The sequence below is a fragment of the Stegostoma tigrinum genome, chromosome 31 (genome assembly GCF_030684315.1).
Source record: "Stegostoma tigrinum isolate sSteTig4 chromosome 31, sSteTig4.hap1, whole genome shotgun sequence".
Classification (NCBI taxonomy): domain Eukaryota; kingdom Metazoa; phylum Chordata; class Chondrichthyes; order Orectolobiformes; family Stegostomatidae; genus Stegostoma; species Stegostoma tigrinum.
This window is the reverse complement of record NC_081384.1, coordinates 39,497,214-39,519,415: the sequence shown is the minus strand read 5'-3', so window position 1 is coordinate 39,519,415 and position 22,202 is coordinate 39,497,214. Positions and strand designations below refer to the sequence as shown.

The 22,202-nt window shown below is 42.9% G+C and overlaps 1 protein-coding gene across 2 annotated transcripts in view; it reads right to left on the bottom strand.

Moving 5' to 3' along the window:
* Positions 1-503: 503 nt before the first annotated feature.
* The window catches only part of LOC125466447 (glycylpeptide N-tetradecanoyltransferase 1-like), a 60,340-nt gene continuing 38,641 nt past the window's right edge, over positions 504-22,202 (bottom strand). The window contains exons 7-12 of one of the 2 annotated variants that reach the window (XM_048560966.2): positions 16,379-16,549; positions 12,391-12,499; positions 9,043-9,213; positions 6,337-6,504; positions 3,338-3,475; positions 504-1,573 (exon numbers count right to left, since the gene is read on the bottom strand). In XM_048560966.2, coding sequence (XP_048416923.1) covers positions 1,553-1,573; positions 3,338-3,475; positions 6,337-6,504; positions 9,043-9,213; positions 12,391-12,499; positions 16,379-16,549 — 778 coding nt within the window. In that variant the 3' untranslated portion in view covers positions 504-1,552. The remainder of the gene's footprint in view (positions 1,574-3,337; positions 3,476-6,336; positions 6,505-9,042; positions 9,214-12,390; positions 12,500-16,378; positions 16,550-22,202) is intronic. The other variant, XM_048560967.2, reaches the window with a different exon arrangement.

Below are 22,202 nucleotides of genomic sequence, written 5' to 3'. Positions count from 1 at the left end.
AGAGCTGGATGAACACAGCAGGCCAAGCAGCATCATAGGAGCAGGAAGTCTGACGTTTCGGGCCTAGAGGAACAGCAGGTACATATTCAATATAGAACAATGTAAAACACAGACCCTGAGCATGACAGAATGTTATACTCATGGTCATAAATTGCAGAAAACAAAACTGAAGGTGGCTTACGTTGGAAAAAAAAAGAAAAGTGTAAAAAACTAAAGCCATTTCAAGCAGTTAGCAGGATTTTAGCAGTTTACATCCAATGAAAACAGGAAAGAAATCCAACTGACTCCGATCTGACACGGAAAATGCAGGTCCCAATTTGGTTCAATGACCCAGTTCTACTAAGGATCACCAAACTTTACCATTTCCAACCATACTTAGACTCAGAAAGGTACCTGCCCCTACAACACAGGGAGTAACAAAGATAATCTTTGGATTGTATACAAAGCATTTTAAACGCAAATTTGTATTGTGAAAACGGCATTCAAATCAGTCACTTTAAAGATTTCACCACAATGCAATGACATTTAATTCTCATTAATCTGTGAAATTTATAGTTATTGCCAGAAAAAAAAGAATGAATAAAAAGACAGTAAAGAAAGAGAGCAAGCATGTGATTGGAGAACAACATGATAGCTGCCATCCATATCAGACACAGCATGGAAGGATTACTGAAGAGAAAATGTGAGCACCATAGTCCTGGACCGACACAGATATGCGCGCGCACGCACACACACGTGCACCCTGTCCATTGCATTGTTGACTGTTGGATATTGCAAAATATCTTGTTTCCCATTGTTAACATTGACTTACATTAAAATGTTCGGTGTTTCAATTTCTGGTAGAAAATTTGGATGTTAACACTATGTGTTACCCTCACTCCTGCACATTACTCTTAACACACAACTCTAAATACCCAATTAAGGAGTGTAGGCAGGACTTCTTGGAAATCTGCAGTTGCAATGTGCAGCATCCTCTTTAGAAACTCCCCAAAGTACAGAGAAAATTCCAGCAATTCTAGAACTTACAAACATCCAGCAAAGACAACACACTGGATTAGAAATACTGCTCAAGGCTGTTTAAAGTCGGTTTACAAGAGAGACCGCCCACGTGCTCCGCAATTAGGAAATCATCCACTGAAAAGAACTGTACTCAAGTTAAAATGTAAAGCAATTGGAGTCTTAGAGTTTTAATAAATGTAGTTGATGCAATGTTTTTGAATGAGAGAACCCATGGTCAAATATATCTCAAACAGAGATATAAAGAAGCCTTCAATCTTTGCATACTCGTAACATTGCGTTTTCCAATCAGACAGGTTCTAATCCATTTATTAAAATCATGTTTTATGCATATAATCTTGATTTGACAGGGTTGGGCAGGATAGTAAATGTCTATGGGATGGTATAATCTGTAAACTCTCGCTTTGAAATCCACGAGCTCCATTCCCTCCCATTTCTTGCAATCTTCTGAATTCAGCGGTGTCAGGCCAGGGGTCAGCAGACTTTCCCCGATATGGCTGATTGGTGGCTTTTTCCAGCTCCGGTGATGGCAAATTTACTGCAACACAAGCCCAACCTACAAAGAAAGAACAGCATGGAGTCACCATGACAGAGAGAGGCAGATAGCAGGAGTCACTAAGACCCACCCCTCCCTTCCCCTTTCATATGAAGACTGTATGGCGCCAGGTGGCATCTAGCTCCAGGAGGAGCCACGCACAGTCTTCTTGACAGTTTCTACTCAGGAGACAGTAGAGGTATCTGGGCCGTCCAACTTACCTGCCCCGTCTAACCCCTGGGAGTTCAGACTGAGAATGGTCAACAGGCTTCCGTCAAGGAGACTCTCAGCATGTCTCAGAGGTCACCAATCCAAACCTGCAGGCCAAAAGGCTCCATTACACAGCAGGCTCTTTCCACCCTATCTGTGGAAGAGGATAGCTCCGTGCATCACAGCAGGAGGGAGAGGAGAAGGAAGGAAATTATATAGAGGGTACACAGGGTGGCCCCCCACAGTTAATAATGTTGTGCAAATACTTTGTGTTCTGTTTTGTTCATAAAATCTAGTTTTTCACCTAACATCTGGCCGTCCAAACCTCTATATAGATCCCAGATATTTTGATGCGCTCTGCAGCATACACCTTAGACAGCTACAAAGCTCAATGATGGGGTCTATGATGTCTGTGAAATAGATGATATGGGAGCAGGGGTGCAAGTGCATGAGCATGGCACTAGCTCTCAGACACCATAGGCCCTCCCCCTTCAACAATGCCTACTGCTTAGCTGACTATGAGTGCAGGAGTGCTTATTTCAGATTTCAATGTTGGCGGGGGAGGGACTTGTATTCCTGCATTGACAATTTGAGTTCATGACCATTGTCATTTGCCTGTGAACACTGACTGGTTTTAGTGCCACCCTCACATCAACTCAATTACCCTGCCCATTGTGAGTGCGCGCGTCCACGTTTGTTCTCAACACTGCACGATTTCCACGTGCCTCACAACTGAAATGACAGTGAGCCGTCTCTGCCACTACATTAAAGAATGACACTATTTCTTGGTGATCATCGCAAAGGTAATTATTTACTTTTAGCATTCGATTACCAGATAATATAAATACTACTTCCAGTTAATGGTTCACTTTGATGAAGAATTCAAATCCCACTGAACTAATAGTTAAAAACAAGTCAGTCAGGAAAAGCTGTTCATCCAGAAGGGAAATATAAGCAAGAAGTCAATTACTGGGTAAGGACTCTCAAATGAATAGTGTAAAAAAGAGGCCGAGAAGAAATCCTGCGTTACTGAGAGACAAAACATTAACAGACATAGCTAGGAGAGAGTTATCTTGGGAAAGGAAATGACAGACAACTCTGGGCATAATAGGGAGCAACAGGAGGGAAAAGAATGAGATAGGGTGAGAGAAGAGACATATCTAATCTTGTTGGAGCGTGCAGAAAGTGAGATTGGATCAGGCCAGGCTGTAAAATTGCCCGACATAATTCAATCATGGCGCAACTTCTGCTGTAGGCCAAATTCCTGATGTATACTTGCAACTCAACTGAGAAGACATAAGAGTAGGCCACTTTGCATGTGTCATGATTCAGTAAGGTCGTGGCCTTAACTTGTTTTCTGCCTGTCCCCTTAACTTCAAGCCCCTACTTTAGAACTGTTCTCTCCAGTTCTACATTCCCTGAATCACGCAAAGGAAGCCAATGGCCCAACTTCAGCAGCAGATCCAGACCTGGATTCCAACAAAGCCTGTTTTGAAAAACAGCTGACATTAAGCTGACAGTCAGTATAGAGACAGCATCAGGCAATGCACATTCAAACAGCTTGTTCTGGGTTACCTTCTCAGCTGCCATGCTGGGGCACTTCCAATTGTATAGATAATACTGCAGGTTGCCATCTCCAATTCCAAATTTCAGCTTTTCTAAAAAAGTTTTGTTTTCCATAAGGTCCAGTGCATTGAAAACATCAAATCCTTTCTGTTAAGGCAAAAAAACGTAATAGAAAATCAGACTCAGAACATTGCTGCCTTGAAGTATTCAGACAGGACAAACGTTTCCATAGAAATATCTTTAACAATTAATACACATGTCCAATCAACACCGGATTTAAAATGTTTTATTTTTCAGTTTAAATATACAGTGCCAGAAACAATCACTCCCAGAGCATCAGAGACTACTCAGACCCCTAGTTACCAGAGTAGCTCACAGACCAACAACCACCCTGCGACAGCTACTGACAAATGTAAAGGATTCCATACTCACAATCAGTAAAGCAAACATAATATTCAAATACCACGCAAGGACTGTGAAAAACATTACATAGGCCAAACCAGAAGAAAACTGACAATAAGGATACACAAACACCAATTAGCCACCAAGAGGCACAACCAATTCTCAGTGGTCCCAATGCATATGGGCAAAGGAGGATGTGAATTTGACTGGGGCAATGCATCTGGAATAGTACAAGCAAAAGAGACATGCCAGCGAATTCCTGGAGGCCTGCATTTCCAAACAGAACTCCATCAATGAATATGTTGAACTGGACCTGTAAACAGACTATTGAGAAACAGAACCAGAAGTGATGCCAACCACCCCAGTAAACTGAGCATATAATAAGCGGGACCGAATACCAATGCTTCAGACTGTGATCCCTGATTCTGGACACACCCACCATTGGGAACATTGTCCCTGCGTCTACCCAGTCTAGTCCTGTTAGAATTTTATAAGTGTCTATGAGATCCCCAATCATTCATCTGAATATGCTGCTGATTGTGCTGTCAAGTGGTTAAACAGAGTCTGATGCTCTGGATTGATGCAGGTTGTTGCACAGAGACTGATAAGCCATCTGTTGAATATCTAAAAACTCTCTGTCCTATAGAAGACAGTGAGTAATTATGGAGGAGTGTGTTTTTCTGATTGAAGGTTTGTGGCTAGTGGCATTCTGCAAGGATCAATGCTGGGACAACTGTTGTTTGTAATTTACATAAAATGATCTGGATGAAAAAAACAGATGATCTGATTAGTAAGTCTGCAGACAACAAGAAAATCGGTGGAGTTGTAGATAGCGAGAAAGGTTGAGAAAAGACTACAACAGGACATGGGTCAGTCGGAAAGTTGGGCGGAAAAATGGCAAATGGAGTTTAATCCAGACAAGCGTGAGGTTGCATTGTGGCAGGCAAAATGCAAAAGTATACAGTAAATTGTACGACACTTAGGAGCATTGATATACAGAGAAATTTGGGGGTGCAAGTCTATAGCTCCCTGAAAGTGGCAACGCAAGTAGATATATAGCATGCTTGCCTTCATTGCAAGAGGCACAAAGTACAAAAGTCGACAAGGCACACTGCAGCTCCATAAAACTTTAGTGAGGCCATGTTTGGAGCATTACGTGCAGTTCTGGTCACCAACTACAGCACTGAGCAAATTAACCAGGATGTTGCCTGGACTGAAGCTGTAAGGAGAGATTGGACAAATGTAGATTGTTTTCACTTGATCGTTGTAGGTTGAGGGGTGACCTGATAGAAAGTTATAAAACTCTGAGGTATAGATAGGGTGGAGAGGGGGGGGGGGGTTTAAAGGAGACCTGTGACACAAGTTTTTTTTAAAATGCAGAGTGTTGGGTGCCTGGAATGTGCTGACAGGGGAGGTGGTAGAAGCAGCTATAATAGCACAGAACATAGAACTATACAGTGCAGAACAGGCCCTTCGGCCCTAGATGTTGCACCGGCCTTGCATGCCCTTACCACTCTGAGTAAAGAACCTGCCTCTGACATCTGTCTTAAATCTCTCACCCCTCAATTTGTAGCTATGCCCCCTTGTGCAAGCTGATGTCATCATCCTCGGAAAAAGACACTCACTGTCCACCCTATCTAATGCTCTGATCATCTTTGATGTCTCTTTTAAATCCCTTCTTAGCCTTCTTCTCTCCAATGAGAACAGATCACATAGCAATGCTCATTCAGACAGACACAAGCAGAGAGAAGAGGGACACAGACCACATGCAGGCAGATGGGAGTAATTTAGAATGGCATCATGGTTGGCATAAACATGATGGGCTGAAGGGCCTGTTCCTGTGCGATACTGTTCTATATTCTATATGTGGAGTTCAGGGGCCCAATCAGTCATTTAAACTCAATTTAACAAACTGTCAATGCTTCTAAGTCTTGGAAAAGTAAGATAATGTTCCTCTGGATCTCTGATCCATTCTGACGTAAGAGACTGAAGTTTGTCCATCTGCTGAACGATATATTATCTTTCTGGTAAGTGCCTTAAGTGTTGTTCAGTGTATGACTGCAACATAGAATTAGGCAAATGGCATGAAATTGACTAGCCCCAGTCTATTCAATTGTTGGGATACCAGATATAGCATCGACATCTGATTTTAAAAAAAAATCATTTATGGAATGAGTGCATCACTGGCTAGGCAGCATTTATTGCCCATCCCTGATTGCCCAGAGGGCAGTTAAGAGTCAACCACATTGCTGTGGGTCTGGAGTCATATGTAGGCCAGATGAGGTAAGGATGGCAGTTTCCTTCCCTGAAGGACATTTCTGAACCAGATGGGTTCTTCTGTGAATGAGCAATGGATTCATGATAATCATTAGAATCTTAATTCCAGATATTTATTGAATTCAAATTCTGCCATCTGCCATGGCAGGAAGTGAACCCTGGTCCCCAGAACATTACCTGGGTCTCTGGATCAACAGTCCAGCAATAATATCACTAGGCCATCGCCTCCCCGATTTAATCTTCAACCTTCTCATGTGAAATGAGTATTGTAAATTAAGAGGCAGTATGATTAGGTCCTGATTTTATTGAATAGAAGAGATGTCACATACCAACTTTGCAAGGATGAGGGCATCATTCATGAGGTCAACGAGAGGAGTCTTGGTGTGGACATTATAAAAAGAGTAAGCAGCCTTTAGGCTCTTGTGAACAGGATGGTGCATGATGGTGGAAGGAAGAGTGTAAAAACTGAAGAAGTCGGTCAATTCTCCATCAGGGCTCTGCAGAAACAAGATAGGAGAAGTGAGTTACGTGAATATGAAAACAGCATTTACAAATAGCACGAGTAACCTGGTAAACTTTCAGCATGTGATGGTCTGAACTGCAGATGCTGGAGTCAGAGATAACACAGTGTGGAGCTGGAGGAGCACAGCAGGCCAGACAGCAGAGGAGGAGCAAAGCTGATATTTCGGGTTGGGACCCTTCTTCAGCTGTCCTGCTCCTCTGATGCTGCCTGGCCTGCTGTGTTCCTCCAGCTCCACACTGTTGTATCTTCAATTTGCAGCCTGACTGTTTACTGTATGTCCTAGAGGGGATTCTGGCATTCCCTGCTGAACAGCTATATAACCACTTTATGTGGTTATCCACCATCTTTACCCAACTACAAAACTAACTGCAGCTTCCTTTGCGAATTATCAAGCAGGTCCTATGCATTTCACTTACCAAGGTGGATGGCAGGGGATAGCGCACGCACAAGAGGGAGAGTATGAGCGTGCGAAAAGTGAGGGAACCTACGCACAAGCGCGAAGGAAAGCAGGGGGGAGCACGATATGAAGTGCAAGGAGGGAGAAGGCAATACACACGCAGATAAACACAGGGATGCAAAAACCATGAATGATAAAAACAGACACTGAGCGATGAAGAGAAAGAGAGAGAGCACTAAATTCCCTGATGAGATCAATAGCTACAAGCGCTACATTAAACAGACCAACTCAGATTGCTATCAACTTGCGGCATGTATGTTTGGCGTTGGAGAACTGCACTTACATCGTACTAACCAGAAAATAAACGCCAATCCAAATGTCATTTCACAGCCTGAAGACCATATGTGCCATCCTGGGGTCAGCGTCAACTCAAACTACATGATTGAATCTGAGGTATTTCAGCTAAGAGTCCTTAATGCACAGTCCAAAAATTGAAAAGGTAAATGCTTTAAACAAATGTCAAAACTAAGCCAAAACTTTTGCTTCCAAGTGGCCAACTACCCCACTGAATAAATTTGAGGGTCAGTCCTCAGCATTCATTCTTAAATTTTCTCTGCTTTTTTTCTGAAGCCGTTGATTCTTGCTAAGGTTCATAAGAGGGCTGCACCGTGGCTGATCCATCATTGTTAACAGATTTGCCTGCTAAACCAGTGGGCGTTGCAACTGTTACTGCAACGCTTCAGTTCATGCTGGGCTAGGAATAAGACTTGTGCAGAAACTTGTTCAGAACCAAAAGAACTGAGCATTTGCTTTGTGGAGCTTTTATAATAGTTATACACAGAAGAATATAGCAATGAATCGATAATGAGATGTCAAGAATGAATTGAAAAGTTGAGTCTACCTTTAACAACTTTGTATGGATTTCTACAGTGAGGGAAATCGATTACAGAGAATTGCTCATTATCCGGATTATACATCTTTCCTCGTGAGATCCAGCAATGGCTCTCTGAATGCTATTCAAATACAAGGGTCATAGAGTCATAGAGATATACAGCATGGGAATAGACACTTCAGTGCAACTTGCCAATGCCAAGTTGATATCCTATATACATCTAGTCCCATTTTCCAGCTTTGGTCTGTATCCCTCTAAACACTTCCTATTACATACCAATTACATTCCATTACATCCAAATGCCTTTTAAATATTGTAATTATACCAGCATCCATCATTTCCTCTAATAGCTCATTCCATACATGCACCACCCTCTGCATGAAAATGTTCCCTTTAGGTCCCTTTTACATCTTTCCCCACTCACCTTAAACCTATGTCCTCTAGTTTTGGACTCTCACACCCCAGGGAAAAACCTTGCTTATTTACCCTAGCCATGCCCCTCATAATTTTATAAACCCCTATAAAATCACCCGTCAGTTTCCGACACTTGAGGGAAAATAACCCCAGCTTGTTCAGCTTCTCCCAATAGTTCAAACCCTCCAATCCTGGAAATATTCTTGTAAATCTTTTCTGAACCGTTTCTGATTCCACCACATCCTTCCCATAGGAGGGAGACCAAAATTGCAAGCAATACTCCACAAGTGGCTGAACCAATGTCCTGTACAGCTGCAACATAACCTTCCAACTCCTATATTCACTGCATTGACCAATAAAGGCAAACGTACCAAGTGCTGCCTTCACTATCCTATTTACCTGTGACTCCACTTTCAAAGAACTATGAACCTGCACTTCAAGGTCTCTTTGTTCAGCAAAACTTCTCAGGACCTCACCATTAAGTGTATTAAACCTGCCCTGATTTGCCTTTCCAAAATGCAGCACCTCACATTTATCTAAGTTAACGCAATCTGCCACTCCTCAGCCCATTGGCCCATCTGATCATGATCCCATTGGACTGTCACAGCCAAGACCAAATGCTCCTCACTCGATATCCATTTATATTAAATTCCTGTGGGAGTGGCCAGACAGCAACCAGGAGTGGGAAATTTATCTCTGGCCAATTTATTAGCCTCAGGACAGAAGATTCAAATTGCACTTATCATTTAGTTGTTGTCATAGCAATTGTTCACCACCATAGTTATTGAGATTCAGTAAGTCAGGCATACCTCAACAACATAAGTCTCTATAATATTTTCCCGAGGTAGGAACCAATGAGCAACCTCCTCTTCGTTCATTGCTGGGGTCAGATAGAACTGCGTCAGGTATTCCCTTAGCAACCTGCACACCTGTTCCACATCCCGACGCTCCATTGGTCGCAGGCCAGGCGTTTTTGTGGTCTGGAACATTAGTAAAATATCAGAATTTACAGAAACAGGCAAAAGACCCAGGATCTGTCTTTTCATGCACATACCATCACTGCCATTTTATAAAGTCCTTACATCTTATACATTTCTGGAATGGTTATTAAATTATCCAGGCACTACTCCACATCAGTAACCAATATCACAGCTATACGACTGACTGGTTTAAAAAAAAACACTGTATTCTTTCCCACTCCTAAGTTCTTTACTTACCCCTAAATTCTTCATTTATTTTTATCTCTTGCCCCCGAGGATTTGAATTATTCACGAGCCAGTACAAGTTGCTCAGATCAATTCCTTTCAAAACATCTCCGCAACCTCTTTTGCAAAATAAAATCCAATTGTGTCAACGTTTAGCTTAGTCCTTGGATATTGCAGATTACCTTTGTTGCCCCTTTCCTGTTACTGGAGATCCTGACAGATATTGAAAATAACTTGAGACCTTAAGCAGGCTGTCAGTTTGGAATTTTATTCCCTAAGTTAAATTTAACTTCAACTATTGCCCCAACACGCAATAATCACAGCCCTAGACATAAAAGGTCATCATGCATTTCATTTGGGTAACCTTGAGGCCTTAACAGTTTTCCCTGCCCCAGGCTTAAAAGTCATTCTCACCCATGGAAACATTAAATTATGAGACCACTTGTTAAAGAATTCCATTTTCCACAGTCAGTGTCACCTGTGGCTGCACCCCCTAACAGCTACTCCCCACAGCCATAACACCTTTCTGTATTTCTATTCCAGGGACTGTGCCTCAAGGTGGACAATAGGTGGTGCAAGGCAGCAACAGAAGTGCAGCAACTGTGCACTGTACAGGAACCTGCCAGAAGTCCTCCACACACTTTCACCATCTTTGACTTGGAAACTGGACTTGGGGTGTAATGCTGTCAGACAAGTGGGTGGATCCACCATGAACATTTCCATCAGACAGGATATTCCAACAATACACTTTAAATTCCCAGGCTGCCTGTGTGTTTTGTCAGGTGCAGTCCCAGTAATGTCTCCTTGGTGGTGCCATTCATTGCAAAACTATGAAATTGTTCTTGTCAGCAGCACCACCAATGAGCCGATAAAAACTGCAGTCCACATTCTCACAAAATCTTTACTATATCTGTTTGAAGAAAGGACTTGTACTTAATAAGCAATTCAAGCCTCAAACCATTCTATAGAGCTTTAAAAAGCAAAATAATTAATTTGCAGCAATGCCAGCGGTTAGTAAGCAGGCACTGGAGCCTGCTAGAGGTGCTTTTTATGCTCCTCAATCATCTGTGATTCAAAGAACTGGGTTTGGGGTGCAATGCAGTCAGAGAGTGAATACTAGTCAGGAAAAATGCAGTAGCCACCTTACATTCTAAAGGATTCCACACAAACAATGTAATAACAATCTGTTTTAGGGCTGTTGGCTTAGGGATAAATGCTGGTTTGGAGATGCCCAGCTCTGTGTTCTGCTCTAAATAATGTCACTAGATTGTTCATATCCACACAAGCGGACAGCCAGAGTTCAGCTGAGTGTCTCATCAGAAAGAGAGCATAGTAACAAAGCACTGGTGTATCAGCCTGAATTCTGTGGCCAAGTCTCTGGAGCAAAACTTGTGTCAATGACCTTCTGCCTTAGAAGCTACAATTAAGCACAAATTACACAGCATGATTCTTCTCACTTCAGGTACTTTCCAGGGTCAGGCAGCATCTCATTCCTTCAGGGAATGCTCAATAGCTAAGGTTTTGAGCAGTTTGAAAGTTTGAACTTTGGATTACCCTGATCAGTGGTCAAGAGGTTCAGCACAATGTCTCCAAGTTACTATCGTCAAAAATCCATTAAACATTTCTGCTTAGAGCAATGATGCAAAAAAATGCTTAAGGAAATCTTGATCAGCAGTGTCAGTAAATGGGCATAGGTTGTAGGAATTTAGTGTTAGATCTCCATTTCAACTGTTCAGCTAGTTATTTAACCACCTAAGCACAAAAGGTTGTTACTGGACTACAAATAATATCTTATATCTGCACAGCACATTTACCTTTGCAAATATCCCAAGGTGCTTCACATGCGCATATTCAGACAAACTGTGACAATAATCTTGAGAGGAGATATTAGCAGAGATAACTAAAAGCTTAGATGGAAAGGTAGACTTTAAGAAGCAGTTTAAACAAAAGAGGCAGAGAGACCTGAAGAGCTTAGTACCTAGGTGCTTACAAGTCAATATTGGGAAGAAGATTATGCTCAATGGCGGTGGGCCAGAATCAAGGGGAATGCAAAGTTATCAGAGGGTTATGAGCTGGAATAAGTTATGGAGATTAGAGTCTGTTCATGAGCAGAACATTGCACTTAAACAAACAAAAAAACAGAAATTGCTGGAGAAACTCAGCAGGTCTGGCAGCATCTGTGGAGGGAAAACAGAGTAACAACTTCATTTCCAATGAACCTCCTTCAGATCTCCACCATCTGCCATTGTGTTATTTTAACATATTTAACTGGATGGAGATCAGGGAGACCATTCAGCTCATCCTCGGATACAGAGCTAGTCTCCCACAAATGGCTATAGAACTGATTGCCTACAATGTTTTTGTCTTCATTCCTTGTTGCTGGTATTTAAGACACTGCACAGTATTTTTCAACAGTCGTCCTGCACTTATCATTTCTCAGTTTGCTGTCTTGATCAGCAAAGGCCAAATGTGACCAAGACGATATTCATGAAGAACTTTTCTCATTCCAGTTAGAATATCATTTCCTCTATGAGGTTCCTCTGGGCAACAAGAAGACGTTTATGAGTTCCAGCCCAAATCCTGAGGGAATGTGAACTTCTGGAATGGTGGGAAAGTTGAAAGTTCAGGGGAAGCCTACAATTTGTTTGGGAATATTTTTGTGATGCAGTAATTGTTTTATCAAAGGTGAGCAAGGACCAGTCATGGCCTTAGGGTTCCGTCAGTGAAACATGATTAGGGTTAAAATGGAAAATATTGGAGGCAAACAATACGATTAGTTAACTTGCTGCTTAGCTACTCACTAATTAGAAATGAGCAAAAAGAAAGACATGTAAAGATGAAAGAAAGAAGGGCCAATGTTTAAGATGATAATGAGGGCAGCAGATTCGACCCACAAGACACAAGTAATGTTTAAAGACAGGTTTTACTGAGACACACAGTATTTAGGCTCACCTCTGGCAGTCTATATAATTTCATTGTTCGTTGCATAGTCATGTTTCTGCTCAGATGGGAGAACTTCACCTCTACTAGTTTGCGTGGGTTCAGTGACCTGTGCCAGTACCTGCCCAACAGATCACAGAATACTCTAGTCAGTCACTGACATAACAGAGAGCTTTGCATACTGTGACGCGTGCCTTGTCCTACACCCTAACTCACATCAAATGCAAAACATACTCCTGGGCTGACTCCTGGAAATAACACCCTCTAAACATAGCAAGAGTCTCCAAGACATGACAAGTTTGCACCTAAACACTCCAACTGTGCACCACACTCCAGACTGCACCTGAGCATTGCTACTATCACACACAGATTATACCACAGGGTAATGATAACCAGAGGCAATTCAGATAGATTAAAAACAAAGCTGGTTATGGACAGGAGAGAAGCTGTAAATCCTAGAATGAACCAGAATCATACTACAGAATACTTTAGATTGGAAAGCTGGAAGTAAGAGCACTCTAAATTAATGCAGCATTCACAACATGATAGCTGAATTGATGGTGTCAGCATAAGTTGAAGTAAAAATTAAACTGCCAATACAGAGACACGGCTGCAAAATGACCAAGACTGGTTACTGAATACGAAAGGAAAACTGACATTCGGCTTGAATAGGTAAAAGGAAAAGGAAGTGGGGTTGTGCTGATTATAAGGGATGGGATCATCGTAGTGAAGTAGTATCTCCAAAAGAAAGACTGCAAGGTAGAATCTATTTGGATGGAGCCAAGAAACAGGGGATATCAAATACCCGAGTGGCTTATAGGCCACCAAACAAAAGTGGAAATACAGGGCACGGTTCAAATCAGGAAATTACAGATGCCTGTAGCAAAGGGATTACAGTGGTCACCATCATTCTCTATACAGGCTGGATAAATACAACGAGATCAATGCAGCAGGGAAGGATTTCCTCGAATGTGTTCGAGGCAGACTTTGGGGGCAATTACGGTGTAGGCTATTTTAGATCTAGAATTATGAAATGAGAAAGGTAAAATTATAACCTTTAGAGATTGTGGCCATAGTATGTTAGAACTTTCCATTAAGTTTGATAAAGAGATGGTTCAAATCTGAAATTAGTCATAAATCTAAACAAGGGAAACTTACGAAGGTATGAGGAGCAAATTGGCTGCGCTGGTGTAGAAAAGTGTATGGCAACGTTTGACAGTTGATAGGCAATGGCTAGTTTTTAAAGGATTAACGATTGGCCTTCAACAAACATTTTATCACTGCCCTATGTGTCCATTCCTGTGGCAGTTTCCAGGCCAGGCCCCCACCGTGTCCCTGACTCTGGTCAGCCCCACAGCCATGACCCTCTCCTCCAACAGCCAGTAGAATCAGAAATTTACGGAGGAATGTAATGGAGGTTCACCAGACCAATTCATGGGATGGCGGGATCATCATGAGGGAAGATTGAAGAGACAGAGACAGGATAAGAATGAAGCATGATCTCTTAGGAACTTACAAGAATCTTAAAGGGATAGACAGAGCTGACACAGAAAGAAAGCTCCACCTTACTCTAGGGTCTGGAACTATGGGACATGGTCTCAGAATAAAAGGCAAGCCATTTCGGAATGTGATGAGGAGGAATTTCTTCATTCAGAGGGTGGTGAATCTTTGGAATTCTCAAACAGAGAGTTATGGAAGCTCAGTCATTGAATAAGCTCCGGACAGATTTCTAGGTGCTAATGACATCAAGGAATACAGGAGTACAGCAGGAATTTGGTGCTGAGGTAGACGATCAGCCATGATCAAAAATGGGGCATTTGCTCTGAGGGACTGAAATGACTTCTCCCATTGCTGTGTTTCTAACTACATGGAAACTACAGGGAGAGGGAGAGGTTTATATGTTTCCAGAGGCAACTAGAAAATTGCACATTCCCTTAGACACAAATTTACCCTCTAAGCAGTATCACTTTGAAAGTGCTCACAAGTCAAAGGCTCAATTGACAACGTCTTTACTAACAGAAATAGCATAACCCATGGTCTGTCACACAATCAGTGGCAGAATCAGTTTTATTGCCTACTGAAAAGGAATGACCATTTGTTTAACCAATATCCTGCACCAAGTGAACAGAATGGCTTTGTCTAGTCCGAGGTGCTGGGATTACACTAATAAGGGAACTAACTCACTGACCGTCACTGGACATGAGTAGAGAGACAATGGAATAGTTTCCCACGTCTTCATTATTCACTCATGACATGGACATTGCTGGCTGGCCAGCATGCATTGCCTGTCCCTTGCTGCCATTGAAGGTGGTTATGAGCTGCCTTCTTGAACTGCTGCAGGCTCTGCGCTATTGGTAGACCCACAATGCTTTTAGTGAGGTAATTCTGGTATTCTGATGCAATGACACCTAAGGAACTACAGTATATTTCCAAATCAGGTTAGTGAGTGGTTTGGAGGGGAACTTCCAAGTGGTGGTGTTCCCATGTATCTGCTGCCTTTGCCTTTTTGGGTGGATTTCTACAGCGCACCATGTAGATGGTACATACTGCTGCTTCTGAGCATCCATGGAGAAGGCAGTGAATGCTTGTGGATGTGGTGCCAATCAAGCGGATGCTTTGTCCTGGATTGTGTCAAGCTACTTGAGTGCTGCTGGAGGTGCACTCATCCATGTATTCCATCATACTTCTGACTTGTGCCTTGCAGATGGTGGTCAGGATTTGGAGGGTCAGGAGGTGAGTAATATTCCTAAACTGTGAACTGGTCTTGTAGCTGCTGTATCTATATGGTAAGTCCAGCTAGGTTTCTGATTAATGGTAACGGCCAAGATGTTGATGGTGAGGAATTCAGTGGTGGCACGCCCAATGAATATCAAGGGACAGTGGTCAGATTATCTCTGACTGGTGACAGTCATTGCCTGGCATTTGTGTGGTACAAACGTTACTTGCCACTTGTCAGCCTAAGCCTGGATATTGTTGCATTTGAATATGGACCATTTTAGTATCTGAGGAGGCGTGAATTGTACTGAACATTGTCTAATCATCAGCAAATATCTGACCTTATGATGGAAGGAAGGTCATGGATAAAGAATTTGAATGCGGTTTGGCCAAGGACACTACCCTGAGGAACTCCTCCAGAGATGCCCTGGAGTTGAGATGCCTAATCTCCAATAACCACATATGTCTTCTTATGTGCCAGGTAGGGTCCCAAACTGCAAAGACTTTGCTCCTTGATGCTATACTTGGTCAAATGCAGCCTTGATATCAAGGGACATCAGTCAATATTATTCAGGCAGGGAGCTATACCTGGAGGCCAGAGGCTTACAGAACAACAGGTATGTTGAAGAGTACAGAGAGTTGCAGGTGTGCACCTGGCTATATATGGAGCACACTGCTATACTTCATCAGCCAGTGGTGCAATTTTTCGCACAGATTGTACCTACTATAATCCAATGCATCCAGTCTGACATACAGGAACACATCCTGTTGCACCTGGGATTCCCCATCTACTATCCCTGCACACCCGAGGCATCCACCCATCCATACAGCTACAACTCCACAGAAAGATAACAAGGGCTCTCTTTCCAACACCCAGGAATCCTATCTCCCACTCTTCAGGATCATCCAAATCCCTCTGCAACCACACCTCAACCACCTGCTAAATGCAGATGAAATAGTAAGCCTTGTGTGATCTTAATGCATTAATTTACTTGCCATGAAAATGTCTGATAAAAACAGCATGGAGTGAGCTTTACATTGTATTTGCTGTTAGAGATAATTGTAATTAGGTATAAATCAGCTGAAGTTGATGTAAAACATGCACGTATTTCGTAGAGACCCTCTTGTGGTGCAGTGGAAGTGTTCCTACTCCAAGGACCAGGAGGCCTGGAATCAAATCCTACCTGCACCAGAGGTGTGTAATAACATCTCAGAACAGGTTAGCTTTAAAATAGATTAAATTTTAAAAAATTAAACATGTATTACTCATCAAGATGGATCTCACCTACAAGTGCCTACAGGTTTTGGCAGTACTACACCTGCTGTATACACAGCCTGGTAGCTGCCTTCGAGGTTGACTCTCCTGGTGATCTCGCGGATCAGGACTGGAGCCACACGTTTGGAGCGCAGCTTCTTATGCACACACAGAAAATTAATCTCCACCATCTTCTTCAGACTGCCAGAAAAATAAAACAAGAAATATTAGAATATAAACTAAATAAAACACTGAAAATCAAAGAAAAGCAGCAGGTTATGCAGCATCTTTGGGGAAAGGAGTTGCAGTGTTAAAGATTTCTCCCACTTACTTGCCCCACAACCTCACTGAATGACAGCCCCAATGCTCAACATCCCCTCCCACTGTCTGTCTGACACTCCAAGCCCATCCTCATTGCCAGACATCTCCATCCCCACTGCCTGGTACGTACCAACTTCCTCACTGATTGCCACACCATCTGCTGGAATCTCCCATCAAACCAAAACTCACCACCTGGCACACAAACACCCATACCCTATCAATACCTGGCATACACTCCCTCCGCTCCCATCAAGCCTTTCTACTCTTTAAAAGCACGTTTTTCGGGTTTGGAGAAAGGTTGTAAAAGAAACAAAAAGGAGATTTCCAGAAAATGAAATGGCCAAAAGGTTTCACAGCAAAGGGTGGGCAAACAGCACAGGGTCAAAGAACAAAGTTGAAATTCTGGGAATATGCACAGGAACTATATTCTCATCTTGGTGAGGAAAACAAAGTTAGGCAGGAGCAAGTTCTGGAGGATGAGAACAAATGTGCTGAAACTAATGGAAAGGGAGAATGTGGTGGCAATGACGTGAGAATGATAATCCAGAACCCAGAATAACTTCCTGGAGACATGCATTCAAATCAATGGCAGATGGTGAAATAGCCCAAATAAAATACTAGTCTCATGACAACCGTGCAAACACTATAGGTTGTAATTAAAAACCCATCTGGTTCACAAATGTCTTTTATGGCAGAAAATCTGTCATTCTTACCTGGTCCGGCCTACGTGTGACTCCCACCGCAATGTGGTTGATTCATAACTGCTTTATGATCAATTAGAGGTGCGTAGCAAATGCGGCTGAGCCAGTAATACCCACATGTGAATAAATTTTTGAAAGTTGTACAGAGACCACACCCAGATTGCTTTGGGCAGCTTAGATCTCCTTACCCTCAGCAATAGAAAGAATGCAGTAAAGGCGCATCAGATTGATTCCTCAAATGGCAGGGTTCTCATATGAAAATAGATTGAGTTAACAGGGTCTGTATACATTTGAAGTTTAGAAGAATGAGGAGCGCTGATTGAGAGGTATAAGATGTAGACAGGGCTAGACAGGGATGATGTTCCATCCGGCTGGGGCAGTCAGAACAAGGTAGGTCAGAATAAGTGGCAGGCTGTTTTGTCCCGAGATGAGGTGAAATTTCTTTGCTCAGCTGTAAACAACTGTGTAGACAGCAGCCATTGAACTAATTTCCTCGTCTCTTCCCTTGCCAATGACACCACGTGTTTTTTGGGGGTGTGCGTGTTTGCATATGGCTGTGTCTAGGGGGTAGATTTATAAGGGGGTTACAGTTTTAACTAGCAGAGTTTTATATCAGTGGTTCATTATTATTTACACGTAGCTACAATCTATTTAGTTGTAACAAGCAATAATTCTTGATAAGTACAGGCTTCCCTGTCAACTTAGGTTTAAAAGACAAGGGAATGGAGTTTTGTGCACTTCTATAAAATCTTTAACTATTATGATAATTCCAGGATTAGTGGGGTTTGACTATTGGTGTGCAGTTTTCTTTTTTTCTGCACAGTTCTCAAGGTCTGCAACTTCCAGAACCGTAAATCCATAATGCAATTTGCATCAGAACGTCGGTTGCAGCTTAGAGGAAACATTATATTTCCAAGTCAGAAGGGTGAGTGGCATGGAGTGGTATTGCAATAGTTGCATACCCATGTACTTGCTGCTCTTGTCCCAAAGAAGGAAGTGGTCCTGGGTTTAAAAAGTGGTATCAAAGGAGCCTTGGTGAATAACTGCTATGCATTTTGCAGATGGTACATGCACTCCATCACCTACAACAATGTATGTTTGGACATAGGATGCACTTTGCCTGGATGACATTAAGCATCTTGAGTATTGCTGGAATTGCATTTATCCAGGCAAGTACACAGTGTTCCATCACTCTCCTATCATGTACTTTGTAGATGCTGAACAGGCTTTGAGAAGTCAGGATGTGAGTTAGTCATCACGGGCTATCCTAGGCTCTAACCGGCTCATAGGGCTCCAAGATGGCGGCAGAGTAGGAATCGCCAGTTGGGCCTCCTCTGCTCGCCAGAATGTTTTTTTCTTTCGTTTTTTTCCCTCTTCTTTCTAGCTTTTTCTTCCTTCCACTCCCAACTTTTGTTTGCCCTGCCCTGCCCTGCCTGCAGCATGAAGTCGAGGGAGACAGATCGTGGCCAAGCCTCAGCAGGAGCTGAGTGCACGGTCTGAGTCCCTTGGAGGAGCAAGCCGGCCGATTTATGGGCCAGGTCCAGCAGCAGCAGAGCAGATCCTGGATGGAGGCCAATGGGTGGAGGCAGCGTGGCCTCATGTTCTGGGCTAGCAGGGGATGAAGAAGGGGAGCTGGAACCTAAATACTTAGTTACTTTTATCATCATTCTGGACTTTTAAAAACTCTGTTGCCATGCTAACCTTTTTTTAAACTCTGCAACACAGTATTTTAACCTAGGTACTCTATACCTAAGATGGCGCTGAGAGGCGACAGTACAAACTTTTCACTGCACTCATTCGAGTGCATGTGGCAATAAAGGCTATTCTGATTCTATAGTCAATCTAGTTCAGTTTCTAGGCAATAGCAACACCCAGAATTCTGTGATAGTAATGCACTGGATGACAAGAGACACTGCATAAATTTGTTCTTGCTGGAGATGGTCTGCTTAGTATTTGCGTGGCATGAATGTTACTTGTCACTTTACAGCCCAAGGCTGGCTACTGTCCAGGTACAGCTGCATTTGGATGTAATTGCTTCAGTTTCCAAGGAATTACAAATGTTGCTGATCATCAACTATGCAATCAGCAACAAACATCCCTCCTTCTAACCTCACTGTGATGAAGCAGCTGAAGATGGTTGGGCCCAGAACACTAACCTTAGGAACTCCTGCAGAGACATCCAGTGATGAGACAGGAGGAGAAAGGATGCTTGGTGGTATGGTGCAAAGCTAACAATCTGTCCCTCAATATCAGCAAAACTAAAGAGCCGATCATCAAAAGGAAGCAAGGAAGAGGGCACGCCCCTATCTACATCAATGGAGCGGAGATAGAGATGGTTGAGAGGGTCAGGTTCCTAGGGGTTATGATAACCAACTACCTGCCCTGACAACCCAGGTTGATATGACAGTCAAGGAGGTGCAATAAAGGTTCCCGCGGATGAACAGGCAAAGGAAATATGGCATGTCCATAAGGAACCTCACCGTCTTTCATAGGTACACCTATGAATAGAAAGCATTCAATCTGGATGCATCACTGCTTGGAATGGCAACTGCTCTGCCCAGGGCCGTAAAAAACTATGGAAAGTTATGGACACAGCCCAGACCATCATACAAGCCAACCTCCCATCCACTGACTCCAACTATACTCCTCATGGCTGCAGAAAGGTAGCCAACATTTTCAAAGATCCCTCCAATCCCAGTTATAATATCTTCCGTAAGGGAGAAGGTACAAAAGTTTAAACAAACGTACCAACAGGTTCAAAAACAGCTTCTCTACTGTTATTATACTGCTAAATAGGCCTCTCAAATTTCAAATCTAAAGGGCATGCTTTTTGCGTACTGAGGTACGTGACAATACCAAATCAAATCAGATCTGTCTATCACTTGCTGCTGATTCAAGTTTGGCAATACCAGTATGCATGTTTTGTAGTTTCAGATTTGACAACTCATATTTTGATATGCCTAGTGTTCCTCCTGGGGTAGCACAGTAGCTCAATGGCATCAGCATCAGGAAGCTCGGTTCAATTCCAGCCTCAGGCGACCGTCTACGTGGAATATGCACCTCTTCCCTGTTCCTGTGTGGGTTTCCTCTGGGTGGTCTGGTTTCACCCCCCATAGTCCAAAGATGTGCAGGTTCATATAATCATAGAATCCCTAAAGTGTGAAAACAGGCCTTCAGCCCAACAAGTCCACATGGACCCTTGGAGCATCCCACCCAGACCTATCCCCCTAATCTACAGACTGCTGAACACTACAGCAATTTAGCTTATCCAATCCACCTAACCTGCACATCTTTGGACTGTGGGAGGAAACCGGGGTACCCAGAGGAAACCCATGCAGACACGGGGAGAATGTACAAACTCTACACAGACAGTCGCCTGAGGGTGGAATTGAGCCCGGACCCCTGGCACTGTGAGGCAGCAGTGCTAACCAATGAGCCACCGTGCCACCCTAAGATTAGGGTATATTAGCTGTGCTAAATTGTCTAGTGTCCAGGGACGTGCAGGCTAGGTGGGTTAGCTTCTGGAAATGCAGGGTTACAGGGATAGGGGGTGAGTCTGGTTAAGATGCTGTTCAGAGGGGTGGTGCAGACTTGATGGATAGAATGGCCTACTTCCACACTGTAGGGGTTCAATGATGCTATGCCCTCATGCACACTTAACTACACCAGGGTGATCCCCTGGGCTCAATGGTTTATAGTGAGGGGTATGCCAGGTCAGGGATGGCGCCGATTATATTGGAGCACAATTCTGTTGATGATGAATGTGCACATCATCTTGTGAATGCGCAGTCTTAAGTTGCTAGATCCGTTCAAATTCTGTCCCATTTGCACAGTATAGTGTCAAACAACACGATGAAGGATGTTCTCAATGTGAAGGTGGGTCTTTGCAGCAACTGCTCTTACAGGCACTATCACTGACAAACCCAGCTACTGCAGACAGATTGATGAGGACGATGTCAAGCACGTTTTTCTCGTCCTCACATTTTTAAGGAGGACTTTGAAGGCCAACAGGGCTGTTTTTGTCATTGTAGTTTCCAGTGCCTTGGGCAATGCCAGTTTCATTTCTTTTCTGAGACTTTCTAGAGACTGATTGGCCTGAGTTACCGGACTGGCCATTTTGAAGGACAGTTAATAGTCAACCTCATTGCTGTGGGTCTCGAGTCACGTGTATGATAAACCAGGTAAGGACAGCTGTTTCCTTCCCTAAATGATATTAATGAATCAGATGGACTTTCTGACAATGAGCAAAGGTTTCATGATCTTCATTAGATCTTTTAGTTCAAGACTTTTATTGAATTCAAATTCCACCAGCTGCCGTGGTTGGATTCAAACGCAGGTCCTACTACATGGATCTCTCAATTACTGTATGGTAAGAAAAGTATATCATTCCCTCCTGAACAGTTATGGTTAAAGTGGCTTGAGCACAAGGAGGGAATGAAGAAACTAAAGATGGCAGAAAAGATTAAATGAATCAAAATGGAATCAATAGGACAGTAAATCAAAATGAGAAAATTAAAATTAGAATTGCAAAGAGATGACAAAGCAAAGGAACATAAATATATTCTTAAAACAATGCTGTTGAAACAGGAGACTTCAGACACTGATCCAGGCTCTGGCATTGAGAATTTACAACAATATTTGAAGCCCAGTAAGGAAATGTCTAAGTTTGCACAGACCCTATCAAAATTTGAGCCAAATGATGTGGAAGTATGCTTCATGTTATTTGGGGAAATGGCTAGACAACTGAAATAAGAACATAAGACCAAGGACCAGGAGTAGGCCATCTGGCCCCTCGAGCCTGCCCCGCCATTTAATAAGGCCATGGCGGAACT